The sequence below is a fragment of the Ascaphus truei genome, chromosome 2 (genome assembly GCF_040206685.1).
Source record: "Ascaphus truei isolate aAscTru1 chromosome 2, aAscTru1.hap1, whole genome shotgun sequence".
NCBI lineage: Eukaryota > Metazoa > Chordata > Amphibia > Anura > Ascaphidae > Ascaphus > Ascaphus truei.
The window spans coordinates 261,830,472-261,848,658 of record NC_134484.1 but is presented as its reverse complement, the minus strand read 5'-3'; the positions used below and the strand labels follow the sequence as shown (position 1 = coordinate 261,848,658).

At 40.1% G+C, this 18,187-nt stretch overlaps 1 protein-coding gene across 8 annotated transcripts in view; it reads left to right on the top strand.

The window, feature by feature from the left end:
• Nucleotides 1–18,187, top strand: part of SEMA5A (semaphorin 5A) — a 795,598-nt gene that overhangs the window by 503,328 nt on the left and 274,083 nt on the right. For all 8 annotated transcript variants that reach the window (XM_075586198.1, XM_075586192.1, XM_075586193.1 and 5 more), the window contains one exon: nt 15,558–15,771. In XM_075586198.1, coding sequence (XP_075442313.1) covers nt 15,558–15,771 — 214 coding nt within the window. The remainder of the gene's footprint in view (nt 1–15,557; nt 15,772–18,187) is intronic.

The following is an 18,187-nucleotide window of genomic DNA, read 5'->3' as shown; positions in this document are numbered from 1 at the left end:
CCACTTTACGCTCCTCCCTCGCCTCTTTCAGCCCTGCTCCAGACCCTGACAGCCTGGACAGGAACTACAACTCTGCCCTGTCCACCTCTCTTGATCTACATGCCCTGCCTTCTCTCTGCCATTCTCGCCCTTCTAATCCAGTACTCTGGTTAAATTCCTGCACTCGCTCTTAACGCCTCTAGAGGAAATCTCTCACACTCGCAGACTTCCTTCATTGCAAATTTATGCAATCCTGTTTCAATTCTGCCCTCTCTCAGGCTAAACAAACCTAATTTTCATCACTAATTAACTCACACAAGTCTAATCCACGCTGACTCTTCTCTGTCTTTGACTCCCTACTCAGACCACCCTCAGCTGCCTCTTCTTCTTCCTCATCTCACCTCAGGACTTTGCCAACTATTTTAAGGAAAAAGTGGAATCCATACATCAGAACAGTCCCTCTGTTTCCTCCCACCCTACACCGCTTCCTAACTCTCCTCCTGCCTTTCTTGACTCTTTTTCCATTGTCACAGAGGAGTATGTGTCACTGTTAATCTCCTCTTCTCCCTCTACCACTTGCCCTCTTGATCCAATTCCCTCTCATCTCCTTAAACCTCTTGCTCTTACTATAATCCCTACGCTCACAAAGATTTTTAACTCCTCCCTCTACTCTCGTACCTTTCCCTCCTCTTTGAAACATGCAACATTCATGCCATTACTCAAAAGCAGCAAGCTCGACCCTACTGTCTTTCTAACTACCGAACTGTCCCCCTCCTGCCTTTTGCCTCTAAACTCCTTGATCATCTTGTATTCTCTCGCTTGCTCCATTTTCTGAACACCTATTCTCTCCTAGACCCTCTACAATCTGGCTTCCGCACTGCTCACTCCACGGAAACAGTCCTCATTAAAATAACTGACGATCTCCATGCTGCCAAAGACAGAGGTCATTACACACACTGCTCATATTACTCGACCTCTCTGCAGCATTTGACACCGTGGACCACCCTCTTCTCCTTCACATTCTCCATACTCTTGGTATTCGAAACAAAGCTCTATCCTGGATCTCATCCTACCTCTCCCATCGTACTTTCAGTGTCTCTTCTGCTAACACCTCCTCCTCCTCTATCGGTCTCTCTGTAGGGGTACCCCAGGGCTCTGTCCTGGGACCTCTCCTCTTTTCTCTGTGCACACTCTCTCTGGGTGACCTAATCACATCTCTTGGGTTCAATTATCACCCTATGCTGACGACACACACATTTACTTATCAACCCTTGACCTTACACCTGCTGTACAGATTAAAGTTTCTTAATCTGCGATATCCAGGATGGCTCTCCGCCAATTAAACTCAACATGTCAAAAACAGAAACACAAAAAAAGACAACAGCGCAAACGCCCATAGTGAAGTTTGTAAAAATATATGAATATATATTGTTAGGGTATTATATCTGCGTACATCAGATAGGTAGGTTTAAAGCATTTACAAATAATTATAATACCCTAACAAAGCATTACGTCACGCATCTCCCTTTGCGGCCGGTCGCAAAACCCCGCGGGACACGTGACATACTAACTCAGTGATCTGAGGTGCGGGAAGCAGCTGCAGACGGCGGCAGATCTGAGGACCGAGCGAAAGCGACGGCAGTAACCAGGCAAAGATATCGATTAGAACACAGCACCGCAGTGGAGGCTCCACATCACGATCGTGACGGCTTACCTTGGAGGCTGGGAAGGAGAACTCCTGATGTCTGGCGGTGGCAGTGCGACGATTGGTAACTCATGTATTGCACATGAAATGCTTTAAACCTACCTATCTGAGGTACGCAGATATAATACCCTAACAATATATATTCATATATTTTTACAAACTTCACTATGGGCGTTTGCGCTGTTGTCTTTTTTTGTGTTTCAGTTGCCTAGGGGTGTATATCCCTAATCACATAGCTGCAGATCACCAATCGATTTAGAGGTTGTATTATTTTGTATATCTAACACAAAGGTGGTGAAGGGTATAAACAATAGAAATAGTAATTTTGCGCACTTTATTTGTTTTGTTTTTTATGTCAAAAACAGAGCTCCTTATATTTCATTCCAAATGTTGCCCCACTACCCACTTCCACATTATTGTTGGAAGTTCTGTCACACACCCAGTAGCACGAGCACACTGCCTAGGGGTCACACTTGACTCCTCTCTCACATTCTCCTCCCACATTCAAAATGTATCTAAAACCTGTCCCTTTTTTCCTCCGCAATATTACAAATATACGCCCTTTCCTCTGTTGCTCGACTGCTAAAACTCTGGCCCTCATTCTCTCCCGTCTCAATTACTGTAACCTCCTACTGTCTGGCCTTCCTGCCTTTCACCTGTCTCCCCTATAATCTATCCTAAACACTGCTGCCAGAATCACTCTACTCTTTCCTAAATCTGTCTCAGCGTCTCTCCTGCTGAAATCACTCTCCTGGGTTTCTATCAAATCCCGTATCTCACACTCAATTCTCCTCCTCAATTTTAAAGCTTTACACACTTCTGCCCCTCCTTACATCTCAGCCATAATTTCTCACTATGCACCATCCCAACTCTTGCATTCCGCTCAAGGATATCTTCTCTCTACCCCCTTTGTATCTAAAGCCCTCTCCCACCTTAAACCTTTCTTACTGACTGCCCCACACCTCTGGAATGCCCTTCCTCTCAATACCCAACTAGCACCCTCTCTATCCACCTTTAAGACCCACCTTAAAACACACCTGCTTAACGAAGCATATGAGTAGCTCCGTCTCTAATACTATAGACCTGATACATAAAGTTTGGCCCTTGCAGATGCACTTACCAGAATGCCCTCCTACTGTCTCTGTACGTTCTTCCTACCAACCAATTAGATTGTAAGCTCTTCGGAGCAGGGACTCCTCTTCCTAAAAGTTCATTTTTATGTCTGAAGCATTTATTCCCATGTTCTGTTATTTGTATTATTTGTTATTTATATGGTAGTCACGTGTATTACTACTGTGAAGCGCTATGTATATTTATGGCGCTATATTAGTAAAGACATACATACATTCAAATGTCTGGCCCACTGCTATTCTAATTTCTTCACTCTTGTGATGTTTTGCTTTCGAACAAATTCATTGTTTTTCCTGTTTCTTCTTGTTATGTCCTGCATACATTTCGCCATATTTGTCTTAAACTACTGAATTATCTTTGCATTTAGGGTCCAAGTTTTATATCAATATGTGAGCACAGGCAGAATACTATGTATTGGTCTAACACTTTCCTCTTAAGGCACAGTCTAAGGTACCGTTGGAAAATTGTCTTGTTTATTCCAAATTTGTTTGATATCATCTTCATTCTCCTAATGGTTTCACTAGAAATGTTTCCATACATTGATACTTACTGGCCAAGGTAGACATTGTTGTTGATTACTTCTAGCTCTATTAAATTTATTTTTGGCCTTGTAAAGTTGATCACATTGGTTTTGTTGAATCTCATATGGAGGCCCATCTTCTTACTGGCTTCAGTGAGTTATCTGATGTATTGTCTTCTGAATTTATAGCAAACATAATCTGCAAGTCGTGGGTTAATCAAGTATTTCTTAATTATTTCCTATGTTATCTATGTTCTTGTGCAATTTTTTTGTAGAAGTCTTCACCTCTCTTAATGATAAGTGCACATTTTTTTTATTGTTGATCCATTGTTTTATAGGTATGATTTGGTTCTTCTTAATGATTTTGCTGTTTTGTCTTTTTTAAACCTGTGTTATCTCTTATAGGGGCCTATGCAGAGAGCAGCGAATTTTAAAAATGGCGAATTTCATAAAAAGGAGCTTTTTAGTAGAGTTTTAATCTCCATATGCAGAAAAGTGCGAATTCTGCTATGTTTAACATGGATGCGTCTGGCGAGTTTAAATTGGCGAGATGCGCGCTTCGGAAACATGTAAAAACAAATTCGCGCCTTTTTTTTTCCCTTTGCAATGGCCGCGAGCGCCAGTTTTTTTTGGCGAGGCAAAACGGAGACAATCGCGCCATTTTATTGGCGCGAACAGCCGCTAGATGCCGTTCGCGCCTCTCTGCATACGGATATATTTTAAACTGGCGAGATTGCGGTTCTCGCCAGCCGCGAGGCGAGTTTTACAAATAGAAATGAAAAATTGGCGCGATTTTCGGAAATCTCCATTTTCTGCTGTTTTCTGCGCGATTATCTCCAAAAAATGGCGAATTTCGAAAATTCGCTGCTCTCTGCATAGGCCCCATAGTCTTTTTCACCATATTGCAGTAGCATTTTCTTATTTCCACAGTTATACACTTGCAGATAATATTACATAGCTCTGCATAATCCATTTTTATTCTTCCCTTTTGAGGTTGTTTCCTCAGTAACTGCTTCGTCTCATATGCTACTTTCTTATCCTGTTTTTTGTAAGCAATTTCTCCAGTTTTCTCTGCGCTTTCAGTTTTCTTGTATTGTATGTCTTTATTTATATAGCGCCAAAAGTGTACTCAGCGCTTCACAAAGAATACAGTACAGGGAATTATAATGATACAATAAGTGCAGCAAAATCAGATAATAGAAAAGGAAATCCCTGCCCCAAAGAGCTTACTATCTAAGAGGTTTGATGGGGTACTTACAGAGACCAATGTAAAGGGGGATTAAGGCTGCACACCACAATATATAAATAAATACATACAGTTTACCGGTGCTGCTGGTTCAAGGAAGTACCTGCCAGGAAATTCCAAAGTACACTGAGGAAAAAAGAGAGATCCAGCGCTCCACGGATTTCAAGATAATGAATTTATTGTGCCACACGACGTTTCGACCAACAGGTCTTTTTCAAGTGACAAGGCATGTCACTTGAAAAAGACCTGTTGGTCGAAACGTCGTGTGGCACAATAAATTCATTATCTTGAAATCCGTGGAGCACTGGAACTTACAGAGACAGCAGGTGAGGGAATAAGTGCTGTAGATGGCAGTGCTTGGTCACAATGGGTGGTAGGAGTGACTGAGTGTGGGACAGTAACCATGAGTGCAGACTATTGGGATGCTTGATTTGTGGGGCAAGTCTTAAGGTTAGTCAAATAACTTAAGGGTTAACACACTTTACAGGGGAAGAGATGGCAGGGAAGTATGGGTGAAATCAGGTGTGTATGTCTGGGTTCAGGCTTAGGGGAGATCCCCAGCAGCAGGAAGGAGTAGATAGAGGGTGTGAATAGAGGATTTGTGGGGGTGCTTTTTATTAAGGGATAAAGAAGTTGTTGGGAGAGAAGTTTATAAATAATGGTGCAGTGGGGAAGTTGGAGAGAACGGAGACATTCACAAAGGAGTGAGGAAACAGGAAACAGAAAAAGCAATAGGGAGGGCATAGTGAGATGAAGGAGGAGAGATTCCCAGGTATTGGAGAATAGAAAGAGTACAAAGAATCACAGCTTTTCGAATGTTAAGTTCTCACAGATGCAAAGTTGTTGTGCAGAGTCCCGATCTTCCTCAAACCTTCACCTCCAATTTTAACTCCAAAAATAACTCTGCCACACACTGTAAACGGGACACTTAAGATGGGACACAGCCAAATGGCTTCACAGCCAAGATAGTCTTAAATACTCTGATCACATGCAATTGAATAATAATTAAGGGAGGAGTTTGCCTATTCTGCTCAAGGAAACATACCCCAATAGTAAATTAAATCTTAATTTCTCTTGCAATTGGTGGTAGGAGAATTCTGCTCAAGGAAATATACCACAATTGTTATTTTTAATTATCAAAGCATCCTCATGCATCTCGAACAAGCTGAAGCAGTTTTTCAGCTTTATTTGGATTTTTTTGCTTTTATTTTTGAGGTTTTGGATTTTCATGTTTTTTATATATTTTTCAATCAGTTTTCACCTGTCTTTCTTTGAATCTGTGATTACTTCTCAAATCAAAATAGTTCATGATGGTGCAGTCTTCACTCACGAGTTTCTTGTTCACTAGGATATAATCAATTTAATTATTGATTTCATTGGATCCATTCCATGTCCCCTTTCCATATGGATTCCATTCGAAGAATGAATTCATGTTATAAATGTTTACACATTTTACCAATTTGTATGTACCTTCATTCCTCATTCCATAGCCATACTCGCCCACTGTGACACAAATCTTTACACTGAAATATATCATAATAATCTTGAGGTAGCTATTTCCTTTGTTTTTAAGTAGGCTTATTTCATAAAATCAACCAACAGGTATACTATATGTAGTGGAAACAAAAAGAAAACAGCGCACAACGCCAAATAGTGAAGCAAGTAATAAAAATGTATTACAATAATATTGGGGTATAAAATCTGCGTACATCAAATAAGGAATACATAAGCATTTAGTGTATATAACACTTGTTACCACTCCAGGATTGTAGACAGGGGAATCAGCTTTATCTGCAGGAGCCTCTGTGGTGGTTGTGGGGCACAGGATCCCTCATACACTCTTTGTCCAGCTGGAAGCTGCTTTCAGGGGAGTTCCTTAGCAGCAGTCTGGCTCAACTGCAGGTTCAAGCACTCACTGAAACAAAGTCTCAGGCGGCAGTATGCCTCTTCCAGAGGTTTTTCTTCTTTTCTTACAATCCTCCGTTTGCAGCAGTGACAGGGCAGTTCAGAGCCGATGGAGAGGCTCAGCAGACACTTCCGCAATTGCATGCACCTGCACGGCGTGCCACGATGTCGCTCCGTCACGTGATGTAGCGGGGTGACGTCACAGCTCCCGTGGCAATAAGGAAGGAGCAGAAGAAAGTCCTTCAGAGTCTCTACAGCGGCGCAATAACCGCTTCAATCAGCAAAAAAACCCCAAATGGTATTGAATACGATGCAGATACAGGGGATAATAAAAAACAATAAATTGGCATAAACTAAATACATCCAACGCGTTTCGTACATCTAAGTACTTCTTCAGGGAATAATTATTCCCTGAAGAAGTACTTAGATGTACGAAACGCGTTGGATGTATTTAGTTTATGCCAATTTATTGTTTTTTATTATCCCCTGTATCTGCATCGTATTCAATACCATTTGGGTTTTTTTTGCTGATTGAAGCGGTTATTGCGCCGCTGTAGAGACTCTGAAGGACTTTCTTCTGCTCCTTCCTTATTGCCACGGGAAGGGAATAATTATTCCCTGAAGAAGTACTTAGATGTACGAAACGCGTTGGATGTATTTAGTTTATGCCAATTTATTGTTTTTTATTATCCCCTGTATCTGCATCGTATTCAATACCATTTGGGTTTTTTTTGCTGATTGAAGCGGTTATTGCGCCGCTGTAGAGACTCTGAAGGACTTTCTTCTGCTCCTTCCTTATTGCCACGGGAAGGGAATAATTATTCCCTGAAGAAGTACTTAGATGTACGAAACGCGTTGGATGTATTTAGTTTATGCCAATTTATTGTTTTTTATTATCCCCTGTATCTGCATCGTATTCAATACCATTTGGGTTTTTTTTGCTGATTGAAGCGGTTATTGCGCCGCTGTAGAGACTCTGAAGGACTTTCTTCTGCTCCTTCCTTATTGCCACGGGAGCTGTGACGTCACCCCGCTACATCACGTGACGGAGCGACATCGTGGCACGCCGTGCAGGTGCATGCAATTGCGGAAGTGTCTGCTGAGCCTCTCCATCGGCTCTGAACTGCCCTGTCACTGCTGCAAACGGAGGATTGTAAGAAAAGAAGAAAAACCTCTGGAAGAGGCATACTGCGGCCTGAGACTTTGTTTCAGTGAGTGCTTGAACCTGCAGTTGAGCCAGACTGCTGCTAAGGAACTCCCCTGAAAGCAGCTTCCAGCTGGACAAAGAGTGTATGAGGGATCCTGTGCCCCACAACCACCACAGAGGCTCCTGCAGATAAAGCTGATTCCCCTGTCTACAATCCTGGAGTGGTAACAAGTGTTATATACACTAAATGCTTATGTATTCCTTATTTGATGTACGCAGATTTTATACCCCAATATTATTGTAATACATTTTTATTACTTGCTTCACTATTTGGCGTTGTGCGCTGTTTTCTTTTTGTTTCCATTTCCTAGAGTGTGTGGGGTGCTGAGCCACCCCCAATGTTTATAGCAGCAGACGCCCTTATCAACCACACGGTTATGATATAATTTATTATATAATCACTTATTCACTTGGTATTGTGGTTTATATAGTCTATATATGGTTTAGTCACTGCACTTTAATTAGTTATAAGTAGGAGTTAGATAGTAGCGCACAGTTTATTTTTGTTTGTATACTATATGTAGAGCTCAATTGAATTAATTTTAGAGAAGCATGCACATAGCATTCCTTAACATTTATGTTAAACACATCTGGTCTATTTATCAACCTTCCACTGTTGCTGTTGGTTTTTACATGAAATTAATTGTGTTGTTTTGGTATTGTGCAACTTTTAATGTCAATGTATCTGGTTAAACAGAGAAATGATCAACATGTCAATATAAGCAAATCATATCAGTTGTAATTCCTTTCCATCGAGTGCTTCTAAAATGAATAGATCTGGGTTTAACCTAAGAACCTTGTGTCTAAAGTATTAAACCTCAAAAAAATACTGAGGATTTCATGCAGACATTAACTGATTTAGGGGCTTATTCAAGTCTGTGGGAGTGTTTTCTTATAATTTTCTCACTGCATAGTAATAATAACATGATGTGATTGCCCCCTCTTGTATTTATTAATATACCTGCAGTAAGTGTGTTTCCTCGTGGATTGACTTCCTATACATACCTCTGAGATTCAATTGGGAGCTGACACCAAATCTTGGATTTGTTGGCAAACTGTTATGCTGATTTCTATTTCATGATTGGAAAGAACTATAATAATAATTATTAATCTACATTGCTCAACATTAATGGTACATACTTATTGTAATATTCCCATTCATATTAGATACTGTAACTCTACTACATGCAGCCTAACGATTGAGTTTTACTGTAGGTCATGTATATATATTAGCCGGCACTCCTGTAGCAAAATTTGTGGTGCATATCCCATAAAATAAAGGCAAATGTACGATACCGTTTTCACGAAATCAACAGACAGCACTCGGGAAAGTAAATTAAATATGTAATTTACTTTACTTACCCGAGTGCTGTCTGCTGATTTCATGAAAACAGTATCGTACATACATACATATACATACATATATATAGATATATAGATATGTACGATACTGTTTAAGAAGTGCAAAATTGGTCTCATGAAAGTTCCCAAAGTGTCTCGTTACTGTAGTGAGCTTTTTCCCTTTGCTATAGTCGAGATCTGCATTCTTGATGTTCCTGACATGTTCCAAGATGCGGAAACGTAGTTCCCGCGTCGTCATGCCAATGTAAATTTTAGAGCATGGGCATTGTAGATAGTAGATTACTACCTTACTCTTACAGTTAAGGGGCATCCTGATGTTAAATGTTTTTGATTTCTGCGAATTTGAGAATGTAGAGGTATTGCTCATACATTGGCATGCAGAACATGTTCTGCAGGCCACAAAACCTGGTGTCGAATTCTTAGAGAGGAAGTATGTAGACACCCCTCTGTAATGGCTCCGAACTAGTTTATCTTATTGTCATTTCACAGGCTCTAAGTGTGTAATTCTCTTGAGTTGAGCAGTTTCGTCTTAGTCTCAGAAACTCTTCCACTGGTATACCCTTTATCTGATGAAATGGGTGACCGCTACTAGCGTGAAGAATAGAGTTGGTAGCGTTTTTTTTACGAAAGATGTTAGTTTCTATATATCCTTCAGTGCTAAGAGAGATTCTGAGATCTAAGAATTCAACAGATACCTGACTGGAGACAGACGTGAGTTTAATGTTTAATTGATTCTGGTTGAGGCCATCGATGAACATCCCCAAATCCTGTGGCGAACCATCCCAAAAGATGAGGATGTCATCAATGAACCTCAACCAAAGAATCACATGCATTTCCCTCGAATCCAAATTATCCTGAAAGACCACCTCCCTTAACCAAAGACCCAAAAATAGGTTGGCATAGGAGGGTGCACATGTGGCACCCATTGCCGTTCCCCTGATCTGCAAATAAAATTGGCATTTAAAAAGAAAATAATTGTGGGTCAAAATAAATTGTAAAAGATCCAACAAAAATTCTACTAAATCAGGGACCAAGCCGCTCCTCGAAAGGTAGTACCTTGCTGCTCGTAACCCGTCACTATGATGAATATTAGTATATAGTGACGTCACATGTAGCTAGCAAGGTACCACCTTCCAGTGTGACCTGGTCCAATCTGAGAAGCACATCTGACGTATCCCTCAGATGAGATAGTAATGTTTCAACAATTGGAATTAAAAAACGATCAAGGAAACGGCAGATGGGCTCACAGAGCCCCCCTATGCCAGAAATGCCAGGTGGATGGGAGGGGTCTTTATGGACCTTGGGAAGCATGTAAAAGGTAGGAACTACTGGGAACCTGGAGATAAGAGCTAAACTTTGTCGGGTGGTAATGATGCCCTGTGAAACCGCCTCTGTGATAAGTTTATCTAGGTAATTTTTAAACTTTGCTGTAGGGTCACTAGCGAGAGTACGATAACATTTTTTATCCCTTAGCTGACGTAAAGCTTCCCTCTCATACATAGTTTTTGGCCACAGGACAACATTCCCACCTTTATCCGAGGACTTGATCTCCAGGTCCCCAAGGTCTTGTAGCTCCTTTATAGCGCACGTCTGTCCCTGAGTCAGGTTCCAAGGGCCTTGGAGTTTCATTAGGCTGACGAAATCTCTTGAGACCAAATCTGCGAAAATCTCGATTTGTGATGATGTTTGCATGGGAGGACAAAAAACAGACTTAGGAACCAAACTGGAAAGGGCCGCAGAAGCAATATTATGAACAGGCACCGGAGGGGTACACACCTCCTCCCCAAAGCTAGCCTCCAAATCCATAATCAAATTCAGTTCCTGAGTGTTCCACATAGGATCGGAATACTGGTATCAGCATCAAGGTCCTGTGTCTTTTTGGCGTAGAACTTGTGCAATAAAAGCTTCCTACAAAATGAATGCAGATCTTTAACCCAATCGTATGTGTCCACCGTCAAAGTTGGTGAAAAGGATAGCCCTAATTTAAGTACTGTCTCTTGGTTCTTAGTTAACAAAACATCCAATAAATTAATAATCTGGAGATCATTTATTTCTTTGTTTTGTTGTACTTGTTGCCTCCCTTCCGAGGCTCGGTTCTCGAGGCTCCCTGTGTTTTGTCTCTTAGAGTTCTTCTTGCCTCTTCGTGTTTTGGGTCTCCTTTTGTCCTTTGATCCACCCCTAAAAAAGACAGATTGTCTTGATTGCCAGTGTCAGATCCTCTTACATCACTGTCTGAGGATTCAATATCCGAAGTTAAGAATAATGTATGTATGTATGTGTGTTTATTTATATAGCGCCATTAATGTACATAGCGCTTCACAGTAGTAATACACATGGTAATCAAATAAATAACAGATAATATAAATAACAGATCATGTGAATAAGTGCTTTGACATAAAAGTAACATTAATGAAGAAGAGTCCCTGCCCCGAGGAGCTTACAGTCTAATTGGTAGGTAGGGAGAACGACCAGAGACAGTAGGAGGGAGTTCTGGTAAGTGCGTCTGCAGGGGGCCAAGCTTCATGTATCATGTGTTCAGAATATCCACAGTGCTATTCATATGCTTCTTTAAGCAAGTGTGTCTTAAGGTGGGTCTTAAAGGTGGATAGAGAGGGTGCTAGTTGGGTACTGAGGGGAAGGGCATTCCAGAGGTGTGGGGCAGTCAGTGAAAAAGGTTTAAGGCGGGAGAGGGCTTTAGATACAAAGGGGGTAGAAAGAAGACATCCTTGAGAAGAACGCAAGAGTCTGGATGGTGCATAACGAGAAATTAGGGTTGAATCATGAAGCAGGATCCGTAGCGTTAGTTGGAACTCTTGTAAATTTCTTTTTATGACGATTCTGACGGTTATGCGACCACTTGTACATTTTCTGAAACTTGAAATATTGAGAGTCTCTGAAAAATGTATTTTTCTTGAAGGCAATAAGTTCTGATGTAAACACCTCCAAATCTTTTTCAATTTGGCTCACACTTGCATCAGCACAAGGTTCTAGAGTGATTTTAATAGTGTCAATTTGATTAGTCAGTAGTTGTAAGGTGATACTATCATTAGCAATCAAAATCTGCATCAGCTCAGCTAAGCATTGATTCAATGTTTCTTCCCATCTCAATTTCAAAGCCGGATCGCCAAATTCAAAAGATGGGAAGACCTGAATCCTCAAACCTCTTGGAATTAGATGTAACTCTGAGTAACGTAATAAAGAGATTCTATTCCACCAGGCTTTAGCTCTCTCTCTCTTGAGAGATTTAAGAATATTGCCTGGTGGAGCAGAAGACAAGATTTCATCACTGGCTTCAACAACAGTATCAAGTGAAAAAATATCATCAGCATTAAGAATCCACCGCTGCTCGCAGCTAGGAAAATCCATAGAATAAATCTAAGTATTGTAAATACTCTAATACTCAAGAAACCCAGCAGCTGGGCTAATATGGACACAACAAACAAATAAGCCTGCAACTAATTAGAAAAATGACTCAAAATTTGCTATGGTCAAAAAGTAAGGTCAGATAAATAATAATCTATAATGATCTAATGACGGTGCTGGGGATAAAATAGTAATGAAAAAAAGAGAAAAGAAAAGAATCCCACCAAAAGCACTCTAGCAAAATAAATAGTAATTAAAGTTATTAAATGGAAAAAACACATATGGATTACAGAAATGATTAAAACAGTCCCCATGGAACCCTATATATATATATATATATATATATATATATATATATATATATATATATATATATATATATACACTCAGTTAAGTTATGGTGGGTAAAAAAAGTGACAAAAACCCTCCACAGTAAAGCATATAGTAAATGGAAATATTACAGTATGCTCATTTGCATGTCTTAGACAGGTCTGCAACCCCGCCTTTCACCATTATCACCCAGCACACAGCACTTCTACTGCAGCAAGGGATTCTGGGAAATGACATGCAAATGAGCACACAGTATCACCTTTTGCTCCAAAACCATTTTTAACATGGTTCCCTATAGCTGCATGGTCACAGCTTTGAGCACAGCCAGGGTTAAGATGCATAGCCAGTAAACCCACCCACAGACAGCTGTTTCGACCTTGATGGGTCTCATCAGTGTAGGGTTGGTTATACTGGCTATGCAAAAATGAAGCAATGAGGATGGGGTTTACCATTCTTAGTTAAGTTATGGTGGGTAAAAAAGTGACAAAAACCCTCCACTGTATAACCAACCCCACACTGTCATTTCCCAGAATCCCTTGCTGCAGTGGAAGTGCTGTGTGCTGGGTGATAATGGTTAAAGGCGGGGTTGCAGACCTGTCTAAGACATGCACATGAGCATAAAGTAATATTTCCATTTGCTATATATATATATATATATATATATATATATATATATATATATATATATATATATATATATATCCTATCAATCTGTCGCGAAACTACCTAAACTATGTTGAACTCTTTATTTTGTTATATATTTCTTAGAATATGTCAAGCTTAAAATGTGGACAACAGCAATAAAAGAAAGACCATTATTAAATCCCTTACTGTTTGTCAGACAAGAGAAGCTTCCTTTGTTTTTAACCGTTGTGACTCCCACTTCTACCCATCATCTTATATTTCTCCATTCTTCTAGGAGGATTATTAGGCTGACTCTGCTGGCACCATGCTGCACATTTCTATACACTTTGTTTATTCTGTTTTTCTGTTTATAATATAAGTAATACTACCTTATTTTATTGGTAGCAATATATAATCTGCATTTCTTTACTTTCCTGTAACATATTTTATACTTAGGGCAGTTATTATTGTTGTGATTTTAAGGACTTAGGCCTCGGCCAGGGTGCCGCTGATCGGGCGCATTGTGAAAATGTGTGAAATTGAAACACATTGTGGCAATGTGTGTGTCCAGCGTGATTAAGCACCTGGGCATGCGCGGCACTTAGCTGCTTGCCAAGCAAGCAAATTTGAATTTGCCGCTTGCTTACATGCCGCGCATGAGCGCCTGCACGCCCAGCGCCACCCTGGCCACAGCCTTAGGCTGAGTCCATGTTCAGTGCTAATCTGCTGACCCATGCTGAGGTGCGCTAACGCTTGTCAGTGAGCCCCTGCAGCCGCAATGAGAGCGGCTTTAGCAGGGGATCGCGCACGCTTCCGCAGGTGTGCGAAAGCGTTGCCAACAAGAATTTTTTTAGTTTAAGCGCTCACGTGAGTGGTTCGCCCAATTAGGGCGAACCAGCACCGTAATATCACTGGCCCGCCCCCCTGACATGCCCCCGGACCCGCCTCCCTGAAATGCCCCCGGACCCGCCCCCCTGACATGCCCCCGGACGGCGGAATTCTCTATGGACTCAGCCTTAGAGATGGGAATAAGAGACACCTTATTCTGAAAAAAACCAGTGATAGACTCTTTGATACATAGCCCCAAAGTGACTAGGTTACGAGTCTTCGACTGAGTCACTGTCTGAGCCACCTGTGCTGAAGATGAGATATCTTAAAATCTGACGTGGGGGGGTCTTGAGGACTAGAGTGGAGCACCCCTGCTGTAGGTCATATTTGGAAATGAAATGTATGTCTCAGCTGGTCTTTCCTGGTGAAGTTGTTTATGATATGAAGAGATAAACACATTTATGCTTTGCTGTGTTGCAGGTCAGCATTTACTTAAACATGTAATCTGGATAATTGATACAGTGGCCATAGATCTAAGATAAGTAGAAAAATGCATCCAAACGTTACTTGAAAATAAAGTGTTTTTTACTAGGCAACCACAGTTAAATAATTTATACAACAGGGGTAAAACGTAAAATAAGAGCGCAAAACATAGCGGTTCAGAACCAGATCAAATGTTTTTCAACCCTTCAGAAAGACATGGTTGGCTTTATCACCAGGAACAGAAACACTGTACTCCGTTGTTCTTTTCTAGCTCCATAATCACTCCAGAGCTGTGACTAACGTTAGGAGCATATTATGGATGCGCATGTAAAGATTTATAAACCCTTCCTTATTTGTGATTTTGCATTTCAATATCTGTGAATATGTTTTTTTTTAAATAAATAAAACATTAATTGGTCTTTTTGCACCTAATACTTAATAATTTATGGTAATGTATAAGTTTTGATGCATGCAATTTCATGCTAATTTAGTTATTCTGAAATGTTAAAATACATCAGTTTATGATTTAGGTGTCTTTATGTGGCATGCATAGCTTTTTATGAGCACAAAGTACACATAAATGAGTTTCATAAAATATTTTAATCGATTATGAACGTTATATATCAAAGATTCCCACCGGCAACACTGGTACAAAAACATTCTATTGCTTCTATGGAATAATTTTTATTATATATTTTGTTCCACTTTTTACATTAGTTTTTACGGGAGGTTTTGATCAATAGTACTTGCATGTTAAAACTAAAAAGCCATGCTTAAGGTACTATTAGGCATGTTTGTCATCATCAGTATCTTTTAAAAATGTATCTTTAATTCTGTAACAAATGATAATAATAAAAATGTTTTTGTTATACAGCTAAGCAACCTAACAGAGATACATGATCAGATCAGTGGTATGGCTCGATGTCCTTACAGCCCCCAACACAATTCCACAGCTTTGCTTACTACGAGTGGAGAGTTATATGCAGCTACTGCAATGGACTTTCCTGGAAGAGATCCTGCAATATATCGTAGTCTTGGAGGCCTTCCTCCTCTTCGCACAGCTCAATACAACTCAAAGTGGCTTAATGGTAGGTTTTTACATAACTTAATTTGTGTGTCTATTAGGGTAGTCTTTAGTAGTTATTAAATCTCAACACGAAGAGCTGATAAATATTGAATGTTACATTACAATAGACCAAGAGCTATCAGTTAATGCAACAATCTACTGCATGTGCCTTTTAACATCTTGTTAACAAGAGTGTCTCCCGAGCTAAAGCATGCTGGTTTAGCTACTTCAGGTCTTGATACACTACAATTTTGTCTCCCAATGTTATCAGTAATTCGTATTCAGGAAAAACAACATGGCTGCTGGTTCAGCCTTACTCCAGCAAGCCAATAGAAAGCTGCAACACCAGTGGGACATGACATTGCTGCTTTCTATTGATCTAATAAAGAAAGAGTGATACAATTGTGTGAAAAAGTAAGAAAAAAACGTTTTAAAAAGATTTCTTGGTGCTTATTCCCAAGCAGTGTGGTCACACTACTGTAGCAGAAACGGTAAGAAAAGGAAAAGAGAAAGCACATTTGGATAATATAATATAGCAAAATATTACAAATCATGTATAGTAGACCATTGTGACTTAACAATTTCTTGCCATTTATTAGTGGTGAATGTTGCAGGGTATAAAGCGTTTTGGGTCATGCAGGGCCCATCATCAGGCAGTGACATACACAGCATGCACCCCCAATGAATGGAAGAGAATGATTAAGCAACGAATTGTAAGATTTTACTACCTCTACTTTTCTAATTATTCCTTGTATTGTTTGAATTCTATGACTATCACTTTTCATATTGTGATGTGATACAAAAACTGCACGTAGACTATTTCAGGAATCAGGAAGGGCACCCCAGAGACACAATTGGTTCTAGTTGGTCTGGGAGTGTCAGAAAGAGACACATATGCTGTTTTAAAGATACAAGATTTATGTAACCATGGCAACTTGTTTTTATCGATTAAACAAATAGTTCTTCTTGGTGCTGGTCTTCAGATGCACTTGAACAAAGTGATATATCAATGTAAAAAAGAAAAACAATGTATAGTATATAATAGTACAGTGTTATTGAACAAAGCTGTTCACATACTATAATAGGAGAAAAAAATCAAATTCAAAGATTTAAAGTGCTCAAAAACAAACAGAAATATAGGATGCTTTTGGCATATGCACTTATTCAAACCATGTGAATCCAAGTGGCTAACATGAATAGAAAAAATAATTATCGCAATGAAAATGGTGTGCTATGAAATAACTCAGTGATGTAATTGGGGCTACCAATGAATGATGAATCACTCACAATGGGACCAATTTTACAATCTGATGTGACGAATTCAGCCCCCAAGAACAATACAGATGAACTCAGGCAGGATCAGATGGAAATTGATACTCAGTACCAGAGAAACAGAAAAGAATACATAGCATGATACTGCTACAAAATGTAATAAAACCATATAAAACAAAACAGACATACAAACGGAATAGCACTAATGAATTCCCTGGTGTGTTGTGCTTTTGGGTATTAACGACCTCTTGTATCACCGTTAACCGGACTGGAATTGCTGAAAATCCAGCATGGAGGTGCTGGCATCTCGTGTGCTTCAGATGCTGGTAGGCACATACTTCCTCCGTTGTGTATCTGGAACCGCTGTTGTGATGATGTTGCACTGCCCGTCTCGTTGTCAGGTTAGCTAGCCTGAGAGCTCAGGTGCTGATCGGTGGTTTGGCAAAGATTCTGCTTTAACAGTTTCTTAGCCCTACACGTTTCATGACTTCTCTGGTCGCTTCATCGGGGTTACAGAGTCCAGAGGGATGCAAGGTCCCTTATAAACCATCATCAATTAACAAACTTCCATAGAAAATTAACCCAATGGTTTCCACTACATGGATAAAATAATACATTTAGGGACACAGCAGCACCTGAATGGCTCCTATATGATGATTAAATGTAACAGTCTGACTTTAATATCAATATAGTTTGAGTTTACCTACGCCAGTTGTTATCCTACACGTGATTCTTAGTGTCCAAATGTACAAAATATACAATAAAACACAGTTAATAAATCACATCAAAATATATTGTGACAAAAGTACCCTTTTGCTATGTAACTTTCGTCCAGGGATCACCACTTTCACACAGCCTTCCAGGTAAAGGAGATAGTCTTCTGGCACAGAGGTGAAAATAAAGCTTTGGCCTGTTTATTTTGCCATTAAGATGTTACAGCAGATAACATGAATAAAACAAAATAAAGCAAAAGTCTTTGCTCCACTGAGAACAAAACACAGCTCTCTTAGTAGAAACTTCTCTGAAAAACAAATTGGTCTGCCTTAGGCTAAGTCCCTGCTAGCGCTGAGCGGGCGGCGCTTGCGGCGGGGAATTACATATATAGATATATGTAAATCCCCGGTCACGTGCTGCGTGCGGCGCTCATGCGCGTGCACACACGTTCA